General features: G+C 45.6%; 1 protein-coding gene across 3 annotated transcripts in view; it reads right to left on the bottom strand.

Annotated features, from left to right (window-relative positions):
• Window positions 1-11,676: 11,676 nt before the first annotated feature.
• Window positions 11,677-17,150, bottom strand: part of LOC137438859 (plectin) — a 230,855-nt gene continuing 225,381 nt past the window's right edge. For 2 of the 3 annotated variants that reach the window (XR_010986805.2, XM_068134291.2), the window contains exon 38: window positions 11,677-12,815. Coding sequence is in view for 2 of the 3 variants with exons in the window: in XM_068134291.2 (XP_067990392.2) it covers window positions 12,586-12,815 (230 nt within the window). In the remaining variant the exon portion in view is untranslated. Of the gene's footprint in view, window positions 12,819-17,150 lie in introns of all 3 variants that reach the window. The other variant, XM_068134290.2, reaches the window with a different exon arrangement.

Here is a 17,150-nt window from a genome sequence, read left to right on the forward strand (position 1 = left end):
TCTCCGCTCATCCCTCTCCTCCACGGCTGCAGAAACCCTCATCCACGCCTTCATCACCTCCCGTCTGGACTACTGCAATAGCCTCCTCTATGGTTCACCCTCAAAAATCACCAATAAACTCCAATACATTCAGAACTCCGCTGCCCGTCTACTCACCCATTCCCGGACCCGTGACCACATCACCCCCGTCCTTTACAAGCTTCACTGGCTCCCCATCCCCCAGAGAATCCAGTACAAAATCCTCCTCTTGACATACAAAGCCCTCCATAACCTGGCCCCATCCTACCTGGCTGACCTCCTCTCCAGACACACTCCCACCCGCAACCTCCGCTCTGCTGGTACCAACCTCCTGACCCCCTCCATCCGGACCAAATTCAGATCCTGGGGGGACAGGGCCTTCTCCATCGCTGCTCCCACCCTCTGGAACTCACTACCTCACACCATCAGAGACTCCTCCTCACTCACCACATTCAAAACATCACTAAAGACCCACCTGTTCAACACTGCATTCAACATTCAACCCACAGCATTTAACTAAAGGTGGGCGCGATTCGGAAAATTTTAAGTCCGCTTACCGCTTATCCGCTCCGCCAGCCCGTGTAGTCCGATTCGCTTATCCGCTTCAGCGGCCGAAAATCTTAGTCCGCTTACCGCTTATCCGCTTATCCGCTTCGATTCGATTTTTTTAAAGCGCTTCGACGTTTTTAAAGCGATTTTTGACGTTTCTAAAGGGAATTTAATGCTTTTTAAGCCTAAATAGCCATTTCTAACTACTACAAAGACAAACAAAGCTTTTAAGATCAAAAATATACATTTTTATTGAAATAAAATTTATTCAAAATGTTGTTGTTGTTGTTGACCGCCGGGTTGTGGATGTCGCTGTGCTGGGACTGCTGGTTTGCATCGCTCGTGTGCCTGTCCCTGGCACTGCCGCTGGGCTGGAGAGTCAGAAATCTCTCCATCTTGACGTTATTGCCGCTCTAGCGTCCAATAAAATATTCAGTTTTCACTTATTATTCACTTAAATAAATATTCACAATTCTAGAGTAACGGCTCAGGCTAACAGCTGATTTGGCGAATCGCGATGCGCTTTAATTTTTTGGTAGTCCGCTTACGCTTATCCGCTTCGGTTTCCGGGGGTTGTTCCGATTCGCTTATCCGCTTCGAAAACGTTAGTCCGCTGCAGCGGATAAGCGGACTTTCAAAGCGGACCGCCCACCTTTGCATTTAACCCCTGACTATCTCTTCTCCTTCTCCCTCCTTTTGCTTTAAATATTTCCCTATTGATTCTTGTCTTTTTTGCAATTGTTGTTTTCATGTATTGTTATGCATTATGTTTGCCACTCTGTCAAAGCGCCTTTGGGCTTCTGGAAAAGCGCTATACAAAATAAATGAATTATTATTATTATTATAAGGAAAACTAGAATAACACAACTTGAAGTTAAGGAAAACTAGAATAACACAACTTGAAGTTAAGGAAAACTAGAATAACACAACTTGAAGTTAAGGAAAACTAGAATAACACAACTTGAAGTTAAGGAAGACTAGAATAACACAACTTGAAGTTAAGGAAAACTAGAATAACACAACTTGAAGTTAAGGAAAACTAGAATAACACAACTTGAAGTTTAGGAAAACTAGAATAACAACTTGAAGTTAAGGAAAACTAGAATAACACAACTTGAAGTTTAGGAAAACTAGAATAACAGAACTTGAAGAGTCAGGGGCAAACTACCCCAATGCAACAAGATGACTTTGACTGCCACATCTATAGGTCCATACGATCAGGGCATTTCCTGATTGTGGTTGATCGGCGTGGCAGGTGTACAGGAGAGTTGGTGTTGCTGTTTCTGGATGAGCTGCGTGGCAGGTGTGCAGGAGAGGAAACATCACTGCCTGCAGGTGGAACGACAGCATCGATTTCAGGCATGAGTGGATCAGAGACACCCGCCCGTTAGAGGCACGACATTCCCAGGTGCAGGCACAACAATGGATTGTTGCTGTTGAGGCTCCGGCATAACGACTGGCAGTATTGGAGGTTCAATGGGGCTGCAGTGATGGTAGACAACGTGGTCCTGGTGTCGACGGACAACTCAGCCATAATGCAAAAGTATTGTATGCGACAGTGGCCCAGGTTTGTCGATGACATCGCCAGCCAACCAAACAGCGCCTGCACCAAAGTTGTGGGAGAACACTGGATCCCCGATGTGAAGTGAGCGGATAATTTCTGACTTGTCATGATGTAACTTCTGGTTAAGTTGGCTCTGGTACACTCGAGAAGCCATATCTGGTTTCAGACAGTCCAGGTTGGTCCTTGGGTGTCGTTTTATCAGTAATTCTGATGGTATTACTCCTGTTGTACCATGAGGTGTAGTACGATACTTAAGGAGCAGACGCGAGAGCCTGTTTTCAAGGTTTCTGTCCTGCAGTTTGCGTAGTCCACCTCCCCCAACCTTCGACCTTCCTCTGCCCCCCTCAAACAACCCCTCACTGTGCCTCATCTCATCACCATCAAACCTTTCGTCCTCCTCATCCTTCCCTTTCTCGTAACTCTTCTGTAATCTCTGACAAACTATCAACTGCTCTTCCTACCTCCCCCTCTCATCCTTCATCTGACCCTACCCCTCCCCTCCCCTGTCCTGCACCCGATGCTCCCGTTCTCTCCTCATTAACGGTATGGACCTGAAACATCCGGCGCCTTCGCTCAAACCTGATTGATCTCTCCATTCAGGTTGCTTCTGACAATCCAGACTTGATCTGCTTAACAGAAACTTTCCTCCTTCAAGATGTCTCTGATTCCTTAATATCTCTTCCTGGTTACTCCCTCCTCCGGTATGATAGACCTGAGCCTTGTCCTGGTGGTAGGGTTGCTATCTTTATCAAAAACTCTCTTCCTCACTCTCCTTGCACTGCCCTCTCTCCACCCCACCCCCAGAAGTACCTCTGGCTACGGCTTCCTCTCCACTCACACCTTTTGTTCATACAAAAAAAAAAAAAAAAAAAAAAAAAAAATATGTGTTCTGTACCGTCCTCCAAAGTTTTTTTTTTGTTTGTTTTTTTTTTTTTTGTATACTGAATCGAGGCTCGTGAAAGAGCTAACATTTACTTCACAAACAAATCGACCAGACAAACAAAATACACAAAAAGAGGGAGTGGAAGACAAGATGGGGAGAAAAGGGGAAGCACACAAACACAACATCCGAGAGCAGGGAGATGTGTGGAAGGGAGAGGGCCTGGGGGGAGGAGGCATGGGAAGGGGGGGGGGAGGGAGAAGTATAAAGCACAAGGACACCAAGGACTTCCAGGACAGAAGTTGGTATTTCAAAAAGGGGAATTGGGGTGAAATTAGCGGGGGTAGAAAAGATCAAGGTTTTGGATGGGGGAAGATAAGAGATGGTGGTGAACAGCTGTTTTAAAGACTTGGAGGTGATGACTCCATTTACATTTCGCTGTCGGACAACATGGACCAACTTCTACCAACTCATCCAAACTCTCTCTTCCTCATATGTGACGACTTCAACTGTCATCATGCCAGCTGGCTGGGTGTGGGTTCATCTCTCACCAGCCATGGCACCTCAGCAAAGGATTTCTGCGACTCATTGGGACTGACACAATCTGTCAATTTCCTGACCCGGATCTCAGTCAATGGAGTATCTTCTCTTCTGGACTTGGTTATGACTAACTTCCCTGCAAATGTCTGCTGCTCTTCTTCTGCTCCAATCGGTTCTTCTCATCACGTGCTTGTTAAAGTGGACATCTCTCTGACCATTTTCAGGGAGCCTGCTCAGCGTCGACGAGTCTGGCATTTCACTCAGGCTGACTGGCACAGTCTGCAAGCAGCCATCAATCATCTGGACTGGTCTACCATCTCTACTGCCTCTGACATAAATTCTTCCTGGGAATTCTTCCAAAGCAAACTGCTCTCTCTCATGCACAGATTTATCCCATCTCGTCTTCAGTTGTTATACCCTTCCTCCGATCCATGATACACTGAATCTTGTGATGAGGCAGTTGCCCTGAAACAACTTGCCTTTGCCTCTTGGAAGGCAAATCCAACTGAAGGCAATCTCAGTTCCTTCCACCAAGCTCGGAACAAGAGTGTGTCTACCCTCAGGAGTGCCAGGATGCACTATCTCTCCACACTCAAGATTGAACTCTCAAACCTGTCTCCTTCCTCCAAATCCTGGTGGCGTCTGGTCAAATCTGTTTCTGGTGTTTGTTCTCCCTCCATCCCCTCCCTTACCTCAAATGGCTACACAGTTGACACCGCACGTGACAAAGCCGAATGCCTCAACTCTGTGTTTGCCTCAAAATCTTGTGTCCCAAACCCATCTCTATCTGGTCCCACCTTTCCCAGTCGAACCCAACTGCTCCTGGACTCTGTGTCCTTCTCTCCTGTCAAGGTGGATAAGTTTCTGTCAAACCTCGACTCTGATTCTGCAACTGGACCAGACGGCATCAGCCCACGGGTCCTAAAATCCTGCTCTGCCGCTCTATCTCACCCTCTCTCTGTTCTTTTCACCCTCTCTTTTGCTCAACGTCATCTGCCAGCATCTTGGAAATCAGCAAACATTACCGCTTTACACAAAAAATGTGCAAAAACAGATCCTTGCAACTACAGACCAATCAGCCTGCTTCCAATTAACAGCAAAGTCATGGAATCCATCATTGCTTCAGATATCAAATCCTTCCTCTTCTCCAATGGCTTGATCTCTGATCATCAATTTGGATTTAGACCAGGCCATTCTACTCTGGACATGTTGCTTCTGCTGTCTCAACAATGGATCGAGGTCCTCAATGCCAAACAGGAAATCAGAGCTGTCTCACTTGACATATCACGTGCCTTCGATACAGTCTGGAACCCAGCTCTGCACACCAAACTCTCCTCCTATGGTATTCATGGAAATCTCCACTCATGGCTTGTGGACTTCCTCTCTGGTCGAGGGCAACGTGTGGCCCTGAATGGATTTCTCTCATCTCCCCCTTCGTGTTCTGGCTGTAGTTCCCAAAGGTAGTGTTCTGGGCCCTGTGCTATTTCTGGTCTTCATCAATGATCTCTCCGACTCTCTGGAAAATCCTCTCTATCTCTTTGCTGATGACTCCACTATCTGCCGCTCCATTCCTCATCCCTCAGATCGGCAGTCTGCAGCCTCCTCACTCTCTGCAGACCTGGAAAAAATAACAGACTGGTCAAACAAGTGGAACATGTCTTTCAATCCTGACAAATCGCACACTCTTACAACGTCTCTCCGAAAGGACCGACTGGAAAACCCTCCCATCTACTTTCTCAACAATCCTCTCCAAGAAGTTCTGTCGCTCAAGCTTTTAGGTCTCACTATCTGCCATGATCTTTCTTTTGAAAACCACATTTCCAAGCTGGCCTCCAAAGCCAGTCGCCGACTGGGCATCCTCCGTCGTGCGAAGTCCTTCCTTGGCACACCTGAGCTCCTCACGACATACAAGGCTTTCATCCACAGCTCAATTGAATACTGTTCCCCCCCTCTGGGCTGGTGCTCCTGCCTCACACCTAGCTCAGCTTCACGATGTTGAAACCAAAGCTTTCAGAATCATTGGAATCTCCTGCGATGAAGTTAACTCCGAGGGCCTTTCACTCACTCACCGCAGGCAGGTTGGTGGTCTTTCTGTCTTCTACCATCTCCTCTCCGGCCTTGCTCCCCCAGCTATTTCTGTGCTCTGTCCCCCCCAATATTCCTTCAGGTCGCACAAGATCTGCGTGCAACCCTCTTATGGTTAAACTGCCCTAATCTATAGTAAGGGCATTTTATGAGATATTTCACAAATCTGTTAACTAAATTGTTACCAAAACATTTCTTCACCAATATGTTTGTAAAGGTGTGTAATAACATGTGTTAAAATGTTGAAGTTCAACTCCTGTGGGAAACCCAGAAAAAAAGCTGTTGAATTCGGGTACCGAAAAATTAATTTTCGAGAATTTTTATTTTTTTAAATCGGCCCTTAAGTAACTTATGAGGGGTCAAATAAGGGTTTTTCATGATTCTGAGTTGATTGTTAACATTTATATTTTCACTTTTACATTTACACACAAAGTAGCTTTTATTTCACATACATATATAATACTCAAGAGTTATTTCTCATTCACAATGTCAGAAGTTTCAACAGTCATTGTCTATGTCTTCTTCAGACTCAACAACATCATGACTGCAGTTTCTGCATGTAATGCCATTACAGACTCCACAGGCCGAGATGCACGTGACCCCATTCTTCTTGCAGCTGCATCGCCGGTTGCTGCAATCTCCATGACAATTACAGCTCGTGAACTGCAATAGCTCCTCAGGAGCCGTGGGGTCCAGTGTTGGAACTGGCTCATACCCATGCACACCTATTGTCCATCCATAGTCACTGGGGTTCAGAGACATGCTCTGTAGAAGGATCCAGTCCCGGGTCTGCAGGTAGGCACGGAGTGAATGTTGTGCAGCTGCACCCTCTGTTGGAGGTAGAGTCTCTGGTTTGATCACTCCATGAAGGTCTTCATGTCACCACGCTCCTCCTCAGTGAAGGCAAGTTTCATGATGTGTTGATAGATGGCTGCATCGATGAGGAGGTGAACACGGATTGCCTTGTCAAAACATCCTCCATCCATGATGTGGTTGGTTGTCGTACTTCCAGGATAGATCAACTGGATCACATCTAGTAGTCCAGAATCTTCCATGATGTTACCCATTGATCCAAGATAAGACTTCAGCAGGTGAAAACCACCCAACCTTGGAATGACGGGTAGATTTGCCTGCTTTATTATATTCACAGCCTTCAGCCAAATCGGAAGATCAAAGGTCACTATAGCGACCCCAGCGCCCCGTATGCACTCTTTCAGAGTGGTGAAGATGGTGTTAAGGTCATTAGGGTCTCCTTCAATAACTGGAAGGAACTCGATCTGTGTGCTCTGCTTTGCATCATTAGCATGGATTCTCTTCATCCAGCCATTCCAGTTGGAGTGTGGGAACTCAGGATCGTTGGCTTTGATCACCCACCCCGCTGCCCAGAGTGTGTCACCTGGAGTGAGGAGTGGCTGATCATGAGCCAGGGAGGAGGAAAGCTCAGCGAGGGGGAGAAACATGATCGCGTTCGTTCCTATCTGTTTCCTGTTCGTAAATGGAATAATCTTTACTTCAGTTCCTCTCAGGATCTTAGCTTTGTCGAGTGCCTTCAACTTCACCCAGGGGAAACCTGCTGTTGTCTGTGGATCTGGCAAAGGTGGTGCCGGAGAGGTGACTTCGATCCAACCCATTGAGTGAAAGGGAGTGTTTCCGTGAATAGAGACAATGTTTAAATCTATATTGTCTCCAACAAACTGAGTGACTGCATTGTTTATTTCCCCAACCTCCATAAAGACCACCTGATCATTACTTGACAATTCACTTTCACTGGCTGGCACTTTGGCTGTCATCACTGATTGATCCTCAAGCGCAGCATCAACCGCAACCTCATCATTGATCTGTTCATCGGTTTCCTCCACAATGGTGTCAAGAGTGCCAGAAGTATCTGGAACATCATCTCCACTCCTACTATTAAGGAAGCAGTATTTGTAGTTTTGTGTCTCCGTGTAAGACTCAGTGTATCCCAGCCGGTGGAACTTGTTGAGCATCCATTTTGACCCAAATCTATGATCAAGTTGTATGGCAAGCCCCATTTGGTGTGGCAATACTCCAGACCGAGGTCGACAGGCCTTAATAAAATTCTGCCCCCAAACGGCAACTCTTTCGTCTGTCTTGACAATCGGTCTCAAGAACATCTGAAGGCTTGCAGGAACAAGTGTCAGCTGACTATCGATGTCAGTCATACTGTGTGTGGTGGGGTATGACTTTGGACCTAAATCAATCAAGGCAATATCATTGGATATGAACTTGAGTGCCGTCTTTATGATCTGAGTCTTCTCATCTCCATGGTCACGATTAGCATGATGCTCTCGCAGAATATTGTCGGTGCCATCTTTGAGACAGAGTACATCTGCCCTTCTTTCCTGTGTTGTGAAATACAAGGTGTCTTCGTATTTCTCTAGAAGTTTTATCTTTAGCCAATGCTTTGAATAAGAAAGGCTCTTCTCTGGTGACTGATCAAACTCCTGCAGCTTTTCATGGACTTGGTCCATGTTCATTACCCCATGCTCTAATTCTGAGTCTAACCATTCGCAGAATTCAATAAAAACTGCCTCTCGCTCCTCATCAATACTCCTCTGTCCTCTCTTCCTTTTTCCTTCCTCATCAGTCTTGGACAAACTGTCACCTCTCGCAAACATAAGTTTGCATCGCAAATGGTACAGTGTTTCTTCTGCTACCAAGTCGTTGATCCCTTCCTGGCGTCCAGTGACTTCAGTGCGCCAGTCATCCCCGCGACTCCGTGCTGTCTTCAGCAAGCTTGCCTTCAGTGTATCTGCAGTCAAATTATCTGGCACTCTGTATTTCTTTCTAGCTTGTGCTGGATTATTTTTGTAGAGCTGGGCTGGTTGGTTGCAAAGAATGCATACATCCTTATACAGGAGGTCAACTGACTGTGATCTTCTAGAACTGCAGCCAGTTGATGAACTGAACTCACAAGTAGTGCGTCTTCTCTTCAACTTTGATGACTCTTTCTCTGCCTTTGATGCTTGAGCTGACTTATTGGTGGTTGCAACAAAGTTGTTGTACAGATCATTTTTACACTTCTGGTGGTACCTCAGTTTTCCTTCCTTTTGAGCCTCCTTCATACGTCCCACAACAGTAACATTTTCGACAGTTTCTGCTTGTTTCAATAAAGTTGAGTATCCCTTTGGAGTTGCCTGTATGAGCCTTTCAGCTGGTGTATCCGAGCGTGCACAGATGAAGCAATTGAGCACAGGTGGAGTAACGTCTTCATCCATATTGCTAGACTCCATGTCCTGCAAAGTAGAAAATGAGATATATTTAGAAATTATTTTTCCACAAAGGAGTGTCTGTGGTGAAATATAAATGTTAACAATCAACTCAGAATCATGAAAAACCCTTATTTGACCCCTCATAAGTTACTTAAGGGCCGATTTAAAAAAATAAAAATTCTCGAAAATAATTTTTCGGTACCCGAATTCAACAGCTTTTTTTCTGGGTTTCCCACGGGAGTTGAACTTCAACATTTTAACACATGTTATTACACACCTTTACAAACATATTGGTGAAGAAATTTTTTGGTAACAATTTAGTTAACAGATTTTCATATGTTTCCCTTACTACTAGGCTCTCTGCTCACCTTCACTCTTTCATTCCCCTTTTCTCCCGCCTCTGGAGCAAACTCCCCCACTCCCTTCAATTCCACTCCTCCCTCCAGGTCTTTAAAACAGCTGTTCACCACCATCTCTTATCTTCCCCCATCCAAAACCTTGATCTTTTCTACCCCCGCTAATTCACCCTAAATACTTTTTTCTTTTTTTTTTGGAAATTCCAACTTCTTTCCTGGAAGTCCTTGCAGTGTTCATATGTTTTATACCTCTCCCACCTCCCCCAAAGCCCGCCCCCTCGCACATTTCTCCCGTTGTCCCTGCTCTCAAATGTTGTGTTTGTGTCCTTCCCCCTCTCTCCCCATCTTGTCTGCCGCTCCCCTTATTTTTTGTGTTTTGTGTGTCGGTTTGACTTTTTGTGTGATTAATGTTAGCTCTTTCACGAGCCTCGATCTTCTACACAAAAAAATGTATATATATTAAACGGCATTTGTCATCAACTCCCCATGGGGGTATATATGGTGATAAGGATTGGTGAAGTGGTATTCCAGCCAATTGTTTGATTCAAAATCTTTGTCCGAAAAATCGGAAACTTCATATATCTGATCTATGACCCGATGTGAGTGAAGAAATAAATGTATGATGTCATTGGTCATATTGGATTGCAAATCCTTGCATATTGGATTATTGGATTGCATATTGGATTGTAGCAGGCATGAAGTTGGTGGTAGCTATAGGTCGCTGATGCGCAGGCAAAATGCGGCTTAGGGACCAGTAGGAGGGCAGGAATGACGTGATGGTGAGGCGACGTCCACGTCTCCAGCGAGCCGTACTCCCTGTTCCAATGACCAAGTGGAGAGCGAGAGACAGAGAGCGATGATATTTCACAAAGGTCCAACTCCAACTGCTGCGCACATGCGCGGACACAGCCCTCGTGGACTCTGGAACCACCTATGGCGGGTCCCATGAGTGGCTGCCTGCTGCTTGTGGGAGGCACCATCTGCAGGGTGGGAAAGCCCCGATTAAAAAAAGTCTTTCGTCCCTCTCCAGGGCTCTACCCATGGAATGTGGTGCACCAGGCAAACAGTTCATAATGGTGTCTGTTTTCCTCACGTAGCAGTTTCTTGACGCCGTTTGTGCATAAGTCCTCACCTGGTCCCACATGCTAACAGGAGGTTGTTTTTTATTTTAACACATAAAATCTTATCCCAAGCTATACTGTCTATAAATTACATACGCTGTCTCCTGATCATCAAGTTTACCAAGACAACTTACTCTGACGTTTTCCTTGTTTACAAGAGTAAAAATCTAAGCTATGTGAATCACATGCACCATGCTATTCTTACAACAATGGATGGATCCCCCCTTAAACATAACATTATCATTATTATATAAAAAATCACAACTCTGAGATAAAATCAAGAATGTAATGTCTAGTTACCCTGGGCTTGCGAAGCGAAAAGCGGGGTTAAGCATTCATGTGCGTACGTGTGCCGTGTGCCGTGTGCCATGTCTGCATTTAAAAAAAAATCATTTTCTCGGAAACCGTTGGTCCGATTGACACTAAATGTTACCATCGAAGCGCCTCCGCCTGTATAATTTTTTTATTCATAATTATAACGTCATAGGTCACGTGGTACGGGCGCCATCTTGTAAAAACGTTACACCTCCATATCTCCCAAACCGCTCAATGGAAAAAATTGAAACATGGCTCATTGTCAAGTACTCGCCATGGGGAATAAGATATGTTGATGGTGATGTCATCTGTGCCTTCGTTATGACGTCATATTTCGACAAGCACAACATGTATTGCACAACAATTCATTGTGAATTTTTTTCTCTGCAACTGTTGGTCTGATGGGCACAATATTTTCACCATAGGAGCGCCTCCACATGTAGAATATTTTAACGATAATCATGACGTCATAGGTCATGTGGTACAGGCGCCATCTTGAAAACACCCAAAAATGTTGCACCTCTATATCTCCAAAACCGTTGCATGGAAAAAATTGAAATAGGTGCTGTTAACGATGACGTCATTGGTGCCATAATTACGACGTCATAATTCGACAGGGACAACGCTTAGTCTGATCAGTTTGAAATGTATCGAGCGTGATCTATGCAACAATCATATGAGAGAATATAAATTTATGATGTCATCGCTCACGTGGTCTGGCAGCCATATTGGATCAAAGAATAAAAATGTTCAAAAACAGAAGAGTTGGCTCACAACAAGTTGAGTGCGCAGGGTAAGTATTCTATGAATACCATCTAGTTATGGGGTGTGATGCCCCTTCCAGGCAATGCACTACAATGAAACTTTTCTGGTCAGATGCAACTCCGTTAGGAGTTTAACTTGGACGCAGACAAGAGTCGAGCAGGTGACGGTCAGAGATGCACGTCGTGCGCGGATAACCTGTCAAGGTCTGGACAACAAAGTCATTAATAAATAAGTTTGCTACAACTCCATGTGCAATGAAACTTCAACTTTAATCAAACAAAGGGTAAAAGGAATACGACGGACATTGTGCAAAGAACACAGTTCCTTCAGGTACAACAGCTGTCTCACTTTCGCCTTTGAGGCAATTAAAATGTAGAAAACAATACTGTCGTTGCAAAAGCAGCAGATTATCATTATCGTTATTATTATTATTATTATTATTAAACATTTGTGTTAAAATATAAAGCCACGAACTTTGGAAAACTTAATTTTCACAAATTTAGGTTTCATTAAGTCAATGACATACTTTCGATGATTAATACATTCACATCCTTTTCCAATTGTCTGTGCACGGTTGCCATTCATGAAACTCAAACAATTCATTTAAATCCCAGAAAACAGTGTGGGTGAGGAACTTTTCTGCTTGAATTGTTTGCTATATGAAGTATCAGAGTGCAATTTAATAACATGTGTTAATCTTTTGTCGATGCGATGAGTGTTCATTGTTCAAAGCACACAAGCAAGTCAAAGTAAACTGTGAACAGAGAGAACCAGATAACCGGAGCCGCAATCACAGGAGGCCAGGCAGGTCGCCGAGGGAGGAACTTTGCAAATGCGTATATACAGTACAAACTTTTTGGGGAATTACTGGTCTATGGGATGTCGAGAATGATATAATAGAGGGTGCCAAACTGGTGCTGTTGAGCATTTTTAAATATCTTTGAAAATCCAAGATGGCCCCCAACAAATCATATACAAATCGACTTATTCTCATATCTTCGCAAGTAGATATGATCAAAACATGAATGAAATGTCTTTTTATATGTTTTCAGACATAAGGAATCAAATGCTGCCATTATATGACTGAGTATCAAAGCTATTAGCAAATCGATAACTTCAATCAGAACCCCAGCTGATTGCATGAACACGATGAGCAAATTTACCGCCAGCGATTAGATGTTTTTCGGGCAAGCACAGATGTGGGCATAGCTGTTGGGATACGTGAGGACTTCCCATTGGGTTGGTGAGCACCGGCCTGCACTTGTCGACTTTCTGACTGGTGGGTGATGTCTGTCTGCGAACAAACCGGGGAAGCCACTTTCTCCCATGCCAGCAAGTCTTCAGGCTTTCCCAGGCTCCGTGAGCGCGACAGTTTGGTACTGCTGCCTCCTGCTGAACAACATTGCAACATACAGTATATATATATATATGTATAGATAAACTGCATGTACATGTGTGTGCAATACATCATATGGTTCATAAAAAGGCACAGTCAACCAACAATTTATACGAAGCTTCACTCTACAAAACTCTACGCGCCACAAAATTTGGAACAAAACAGGAAAAAGCAGTCTTACCCTTAAGTGACGTTAGTGCTCCACAAACTCCAATATATATATATATATATATATATATATATATATATATATATATATATATATATATATATATATATATATATATATATATATATATATATTGTTACAGACGCGGCTTTTAGATGTTATATTGACCGAGCGGTGGTGTATTTAACCGCGTCCGAACAGTTACTCCCCGATTAAAACCCGATTCCACCCGACGTTGACCAGATCGCCCCACAGATATTCAATCGGGAAATCTCTAAAGCGACCGAAAGAGAATGAAAAAGAAGAAGAAGGATACGGAGGAAGAACAGATTTATTATACACACACAAGCAATGGATGGAAGAAGCAGTAACACAGCGAATGGTTAACTTACACTATTCATTTTTACTTAGCCCCAAGACAAACGAACAGGACAGGACGTTCACACTTACACAGGGGATAATTGCAGGCAGATAGGCTTGAGATGGATCGCTTGGTCGGGAGCGCGCAGTTCGCAATCCCTCGCGGTTTTGGCGGGAAACCCTTCGTCGTGCATCCACCGCGGTAGACGTCCCGCGCTGGTTCGGCACACCTGCTCCCCTTCTTGGGGCGGGGCCGTCTCCCTCCTTTCAGCGCGTCTCTCCAAAGCTGGTCTCCTTGCCGAGTACCTCTCCTCTTTGGCTTGGAGCGTTTCGCATCTCACCGCCTCTCTTTGGTGCAGCCTCGTTGCTCCTCTCCCAGGGTCATCTCCAGCTCATCTCCAGTCATTCTCTCATCTCCTAAAGCAGTCCCCTTGCAGTCGCTTTTATCACCTCGAGCGAAATCAAGCCGCCGACTCCGAGGGCACGCCTACCGGGTCACTCACCGCGGTGTTGATTGGCTGTTAGGGCTGGTTCACTCCTTGCTGCTTATGACGAGGTGGAGACACGCCTTTCTTCCCCAACCTTACCTCGTGGCCAATGGTGGTTTGAAGAAAACCAGCCAAAATGCGGAAGGCAATTGGAAGGGAGGTTTTGGGGAAATTGGAAGGGCCTACGCTTATTTTGTTTGATACAATGCAAAGTCAATCTAGTGGGAAAACACATACTTAGCCTACATGGAATAAGGAAATACACTATTTAAAAGATATATCGTGACCTGCGTGTATATTTCATGCAATTAACTAGGACGCTGACTGCGACCATTATTTACATTACAGGGTGGTACCGTACGTTTGTAACGTTCACATTGTAACGTTTCCATTGTAACGTTTTCACATTCATTACACTTCCTCCAAAATTGTTACACTTCTCAAAAACCGCTACACTTCTCAAATTCGTTACACACTTCTCAAAATCGTTACAATATATATATAAACCACCGTTTAGAGGCCATTTTTCCCCGCAAAGCGGGGGTTAGCCTTTTTCGGGGACCGTGGTTGTTGTTTTTTGGTCCCCTTTTTGAAGCAATGTTTTACGGCCGGATGCCCTTCCTGCCGCCAACCCTGTTTGTCGCCTTTTTACGACACACAGGGAATTACCAATGAACTGGTACTCAATTTGCCGACCTCGGAAGGATGACAGGCTGAGTCAACCCCCCTGGTGTTAATTCAGCGATCGACCGGGATTACGAACCCAGGATCCTTGGATCCTAAGCTGGCACCCTAGCCGCTAGCCCAACACCAGGCACCAGGCTATAGGCGTAACAATATATATATATATATATAGGCGTAACAATATATATATATATATAGGCGTAACAATATATATATATATATATATATATAGGCGTAACAATATATTGTTACGGATACGACTTTGATGGTATGGTGGGCCGAGCGGGATGGCCGCCGTATCCGTACAAGTTACCCGATTGTGCCCGAATGTTGACTAATCGCGCTACGCTGGCTCAATAGGAAAGAGAAGACACCCGGCTGGGTTACAATCACACAATACGACACCAGGGATACGGTTCTCAAAGGTTGTTATTACAATTGCGGAAGGTTTAGATTACAGGGACAAGAGGGAAACATAGGAAGGTGGGCACTTAGACACAACCTTATATTAACCCTAGACAGACCACAGATAAACGGGACAACGCTGACTCACACGGGATTTGATGGCAAGGAAAGCGGCAGTCGATGGCTCAGGTGCACCTGGCTCCGGGACAGAATCACGTACGGTGGTGTCCAGCAGATGCGGGGAGGTCGCTCAGCGCTCGTGGGTCGCGACTTTGGTGGAGATGCCGGGGAGGTCGCTCAGCGCTCGGGAGGGTGGCGTCTTGTCCTTCCAAGCTCGGGGCGCATCTCTTTTCACGTCCGGCGCGGGGCCGCGTATATCTCCGGCGGGGAGTGACACGCCCTCGGCTCGTTAGCGCCGCCCCAGATGGCATCGGCCCATGGCTTCTCATTGGGTGCGGGGGTTACCGGCTCCGCCCTTGACGAGGGGCCGACAGGGAGCCCCCTTCTGGGTAACCCCGTCGAGCACATGTTCAATGGCGGCCAACCGAGCCGGAGTGAGGACGCAAAGCCGCTGTTGTTGTGGTTGTTGTTGGAGCTTGAGATGATGGGAAGAGATGCGGGGAGGTATGGGAAGGTCCTAAACTCCTACTGGTGCCATATCATCACATTCTGGTGCAACGAAGAGTCATAATTACTGGAAACAAGTCCTTAACTGACATAGATTAAGAATAACTAGCAAGATGTCCTATAATTGTCTACGTGTGGTGCGGGGGACCTGGGCACGACATTTAATGGGGGAATGAAGGGGAAGATCGGCTCTAATGGGTGTTGTTTACAGACAATGGGACTAGGGAATGGGGTAAGGGGAGAGTTGGGGAGTATCGGAGAAGATAGGGGAATATTTACAAGCGGATATGGAGGTCAAATTCCATATTCGCAACATTGCACCCTTCTCTACCCTCGGGGCGTCCCGACCCGATAAATTTTTACCTACTTTAGTGTGGCACGCAATGTAGTTCCCTCTACTATTAACTCTACCCTGAGTGCGACAGTTTTACAGATATTCACAAATGAGTAAATATGTCCCCCTGCGACGTTGCACCCTTCTCCTCACAGAAACACACCCACAGGATAACCGAATCCGGAAAGAATTCTCAAACTAAACATACAGCCGGTAGGGAGCATTATTTACAAGACTACGCTGCTATTTACACTACGATCCAGGACCTGTTTTTGGAGGAACACATGCAGATGTTATGCATAGAGAGAGCGCGCTTGCCAACATCGATACACCAACCCACGAGTGCTCTGTGGCCGACGGCCTTTAATAACGTGCAGAGCACCCTTTCCGAGCATCAACAGCACCACCCCACCACCAATCGGTGCAGTCACCATTGTTCAATGAAATAAAAATAAATTCGACAACCCCTAACCCTGCAGGTGTCTCTTGCTCTTCTTGTGGTGCACTTGGTGTTAATTATTAGTGGTTCACCTGTATGGCATAGGTGCCCCGTTGACCCATAGGTCCATCCCCGGGTGGTGCTTGGCCGCAAAAGAACTACGGTCCATTGTGGGTGGCCACCAACATTGCGGTCCATATGGTGTATCGATCCAGGCAACAAGCAGCGAAAGTGCAGGCCCACAACTGCGTAGCCAGCACCTCTCTCTCCTCTCTCTCTACCCCAAAGCCAGATCCTCGGAGGTGGGAGACAAAAGAAGAAACAAGTGAGTAAGGTGGTAAGGGCGCAAAAATGCACGCAATGTAAGGTGATGCACACTGGGGGCACATGGGAACCAGGTGAGACAGGTACGTTCCTATCGTACGCCCCCCCCCCCACCAGGTAACCTACATGGCCCCTCCCTTACCCCTTACTGTATCCACACAACACAACACTACCCATAAACATCTACTTTACAAATCAACAAACATCCCTACTGTCTTCCCCGTTCCTCCCATATACCAAATTCGTCTTCTCTCCCTCCTAACCAATCAAATTTGCCATTTTCAACTCTCATCAAAATTTGCCATCTCCAACTCAACATCATAATTTGCCATTACCAATTCATCATCAGTCCCTCCTAGGGAGGGAGAGATGGAATCACCCCAATGTCTCATCCACGTCGTGATGCGTCTCACAAATCCTCACAGCAATTCTCATTTCTGCAACACTACCAAAGAAAACACAGGTGTGGAGTCATCATCATCACCACAGGTAAGTGGC

This window comes from Myxine glutinosa, chromosome 13 (genome assembly GCF_964187855.1).
Source record: "Myxine glutinosa chromosome 13, kmMyxGlut1.1, whole genome shotgun sequence".
Classification (NCBI taxonomy): Eukaryota; Metazoa; Chordata; class Myxini; order Myxiniformes; family Myxinidae; genus Myxine; species Myxine glutinosa.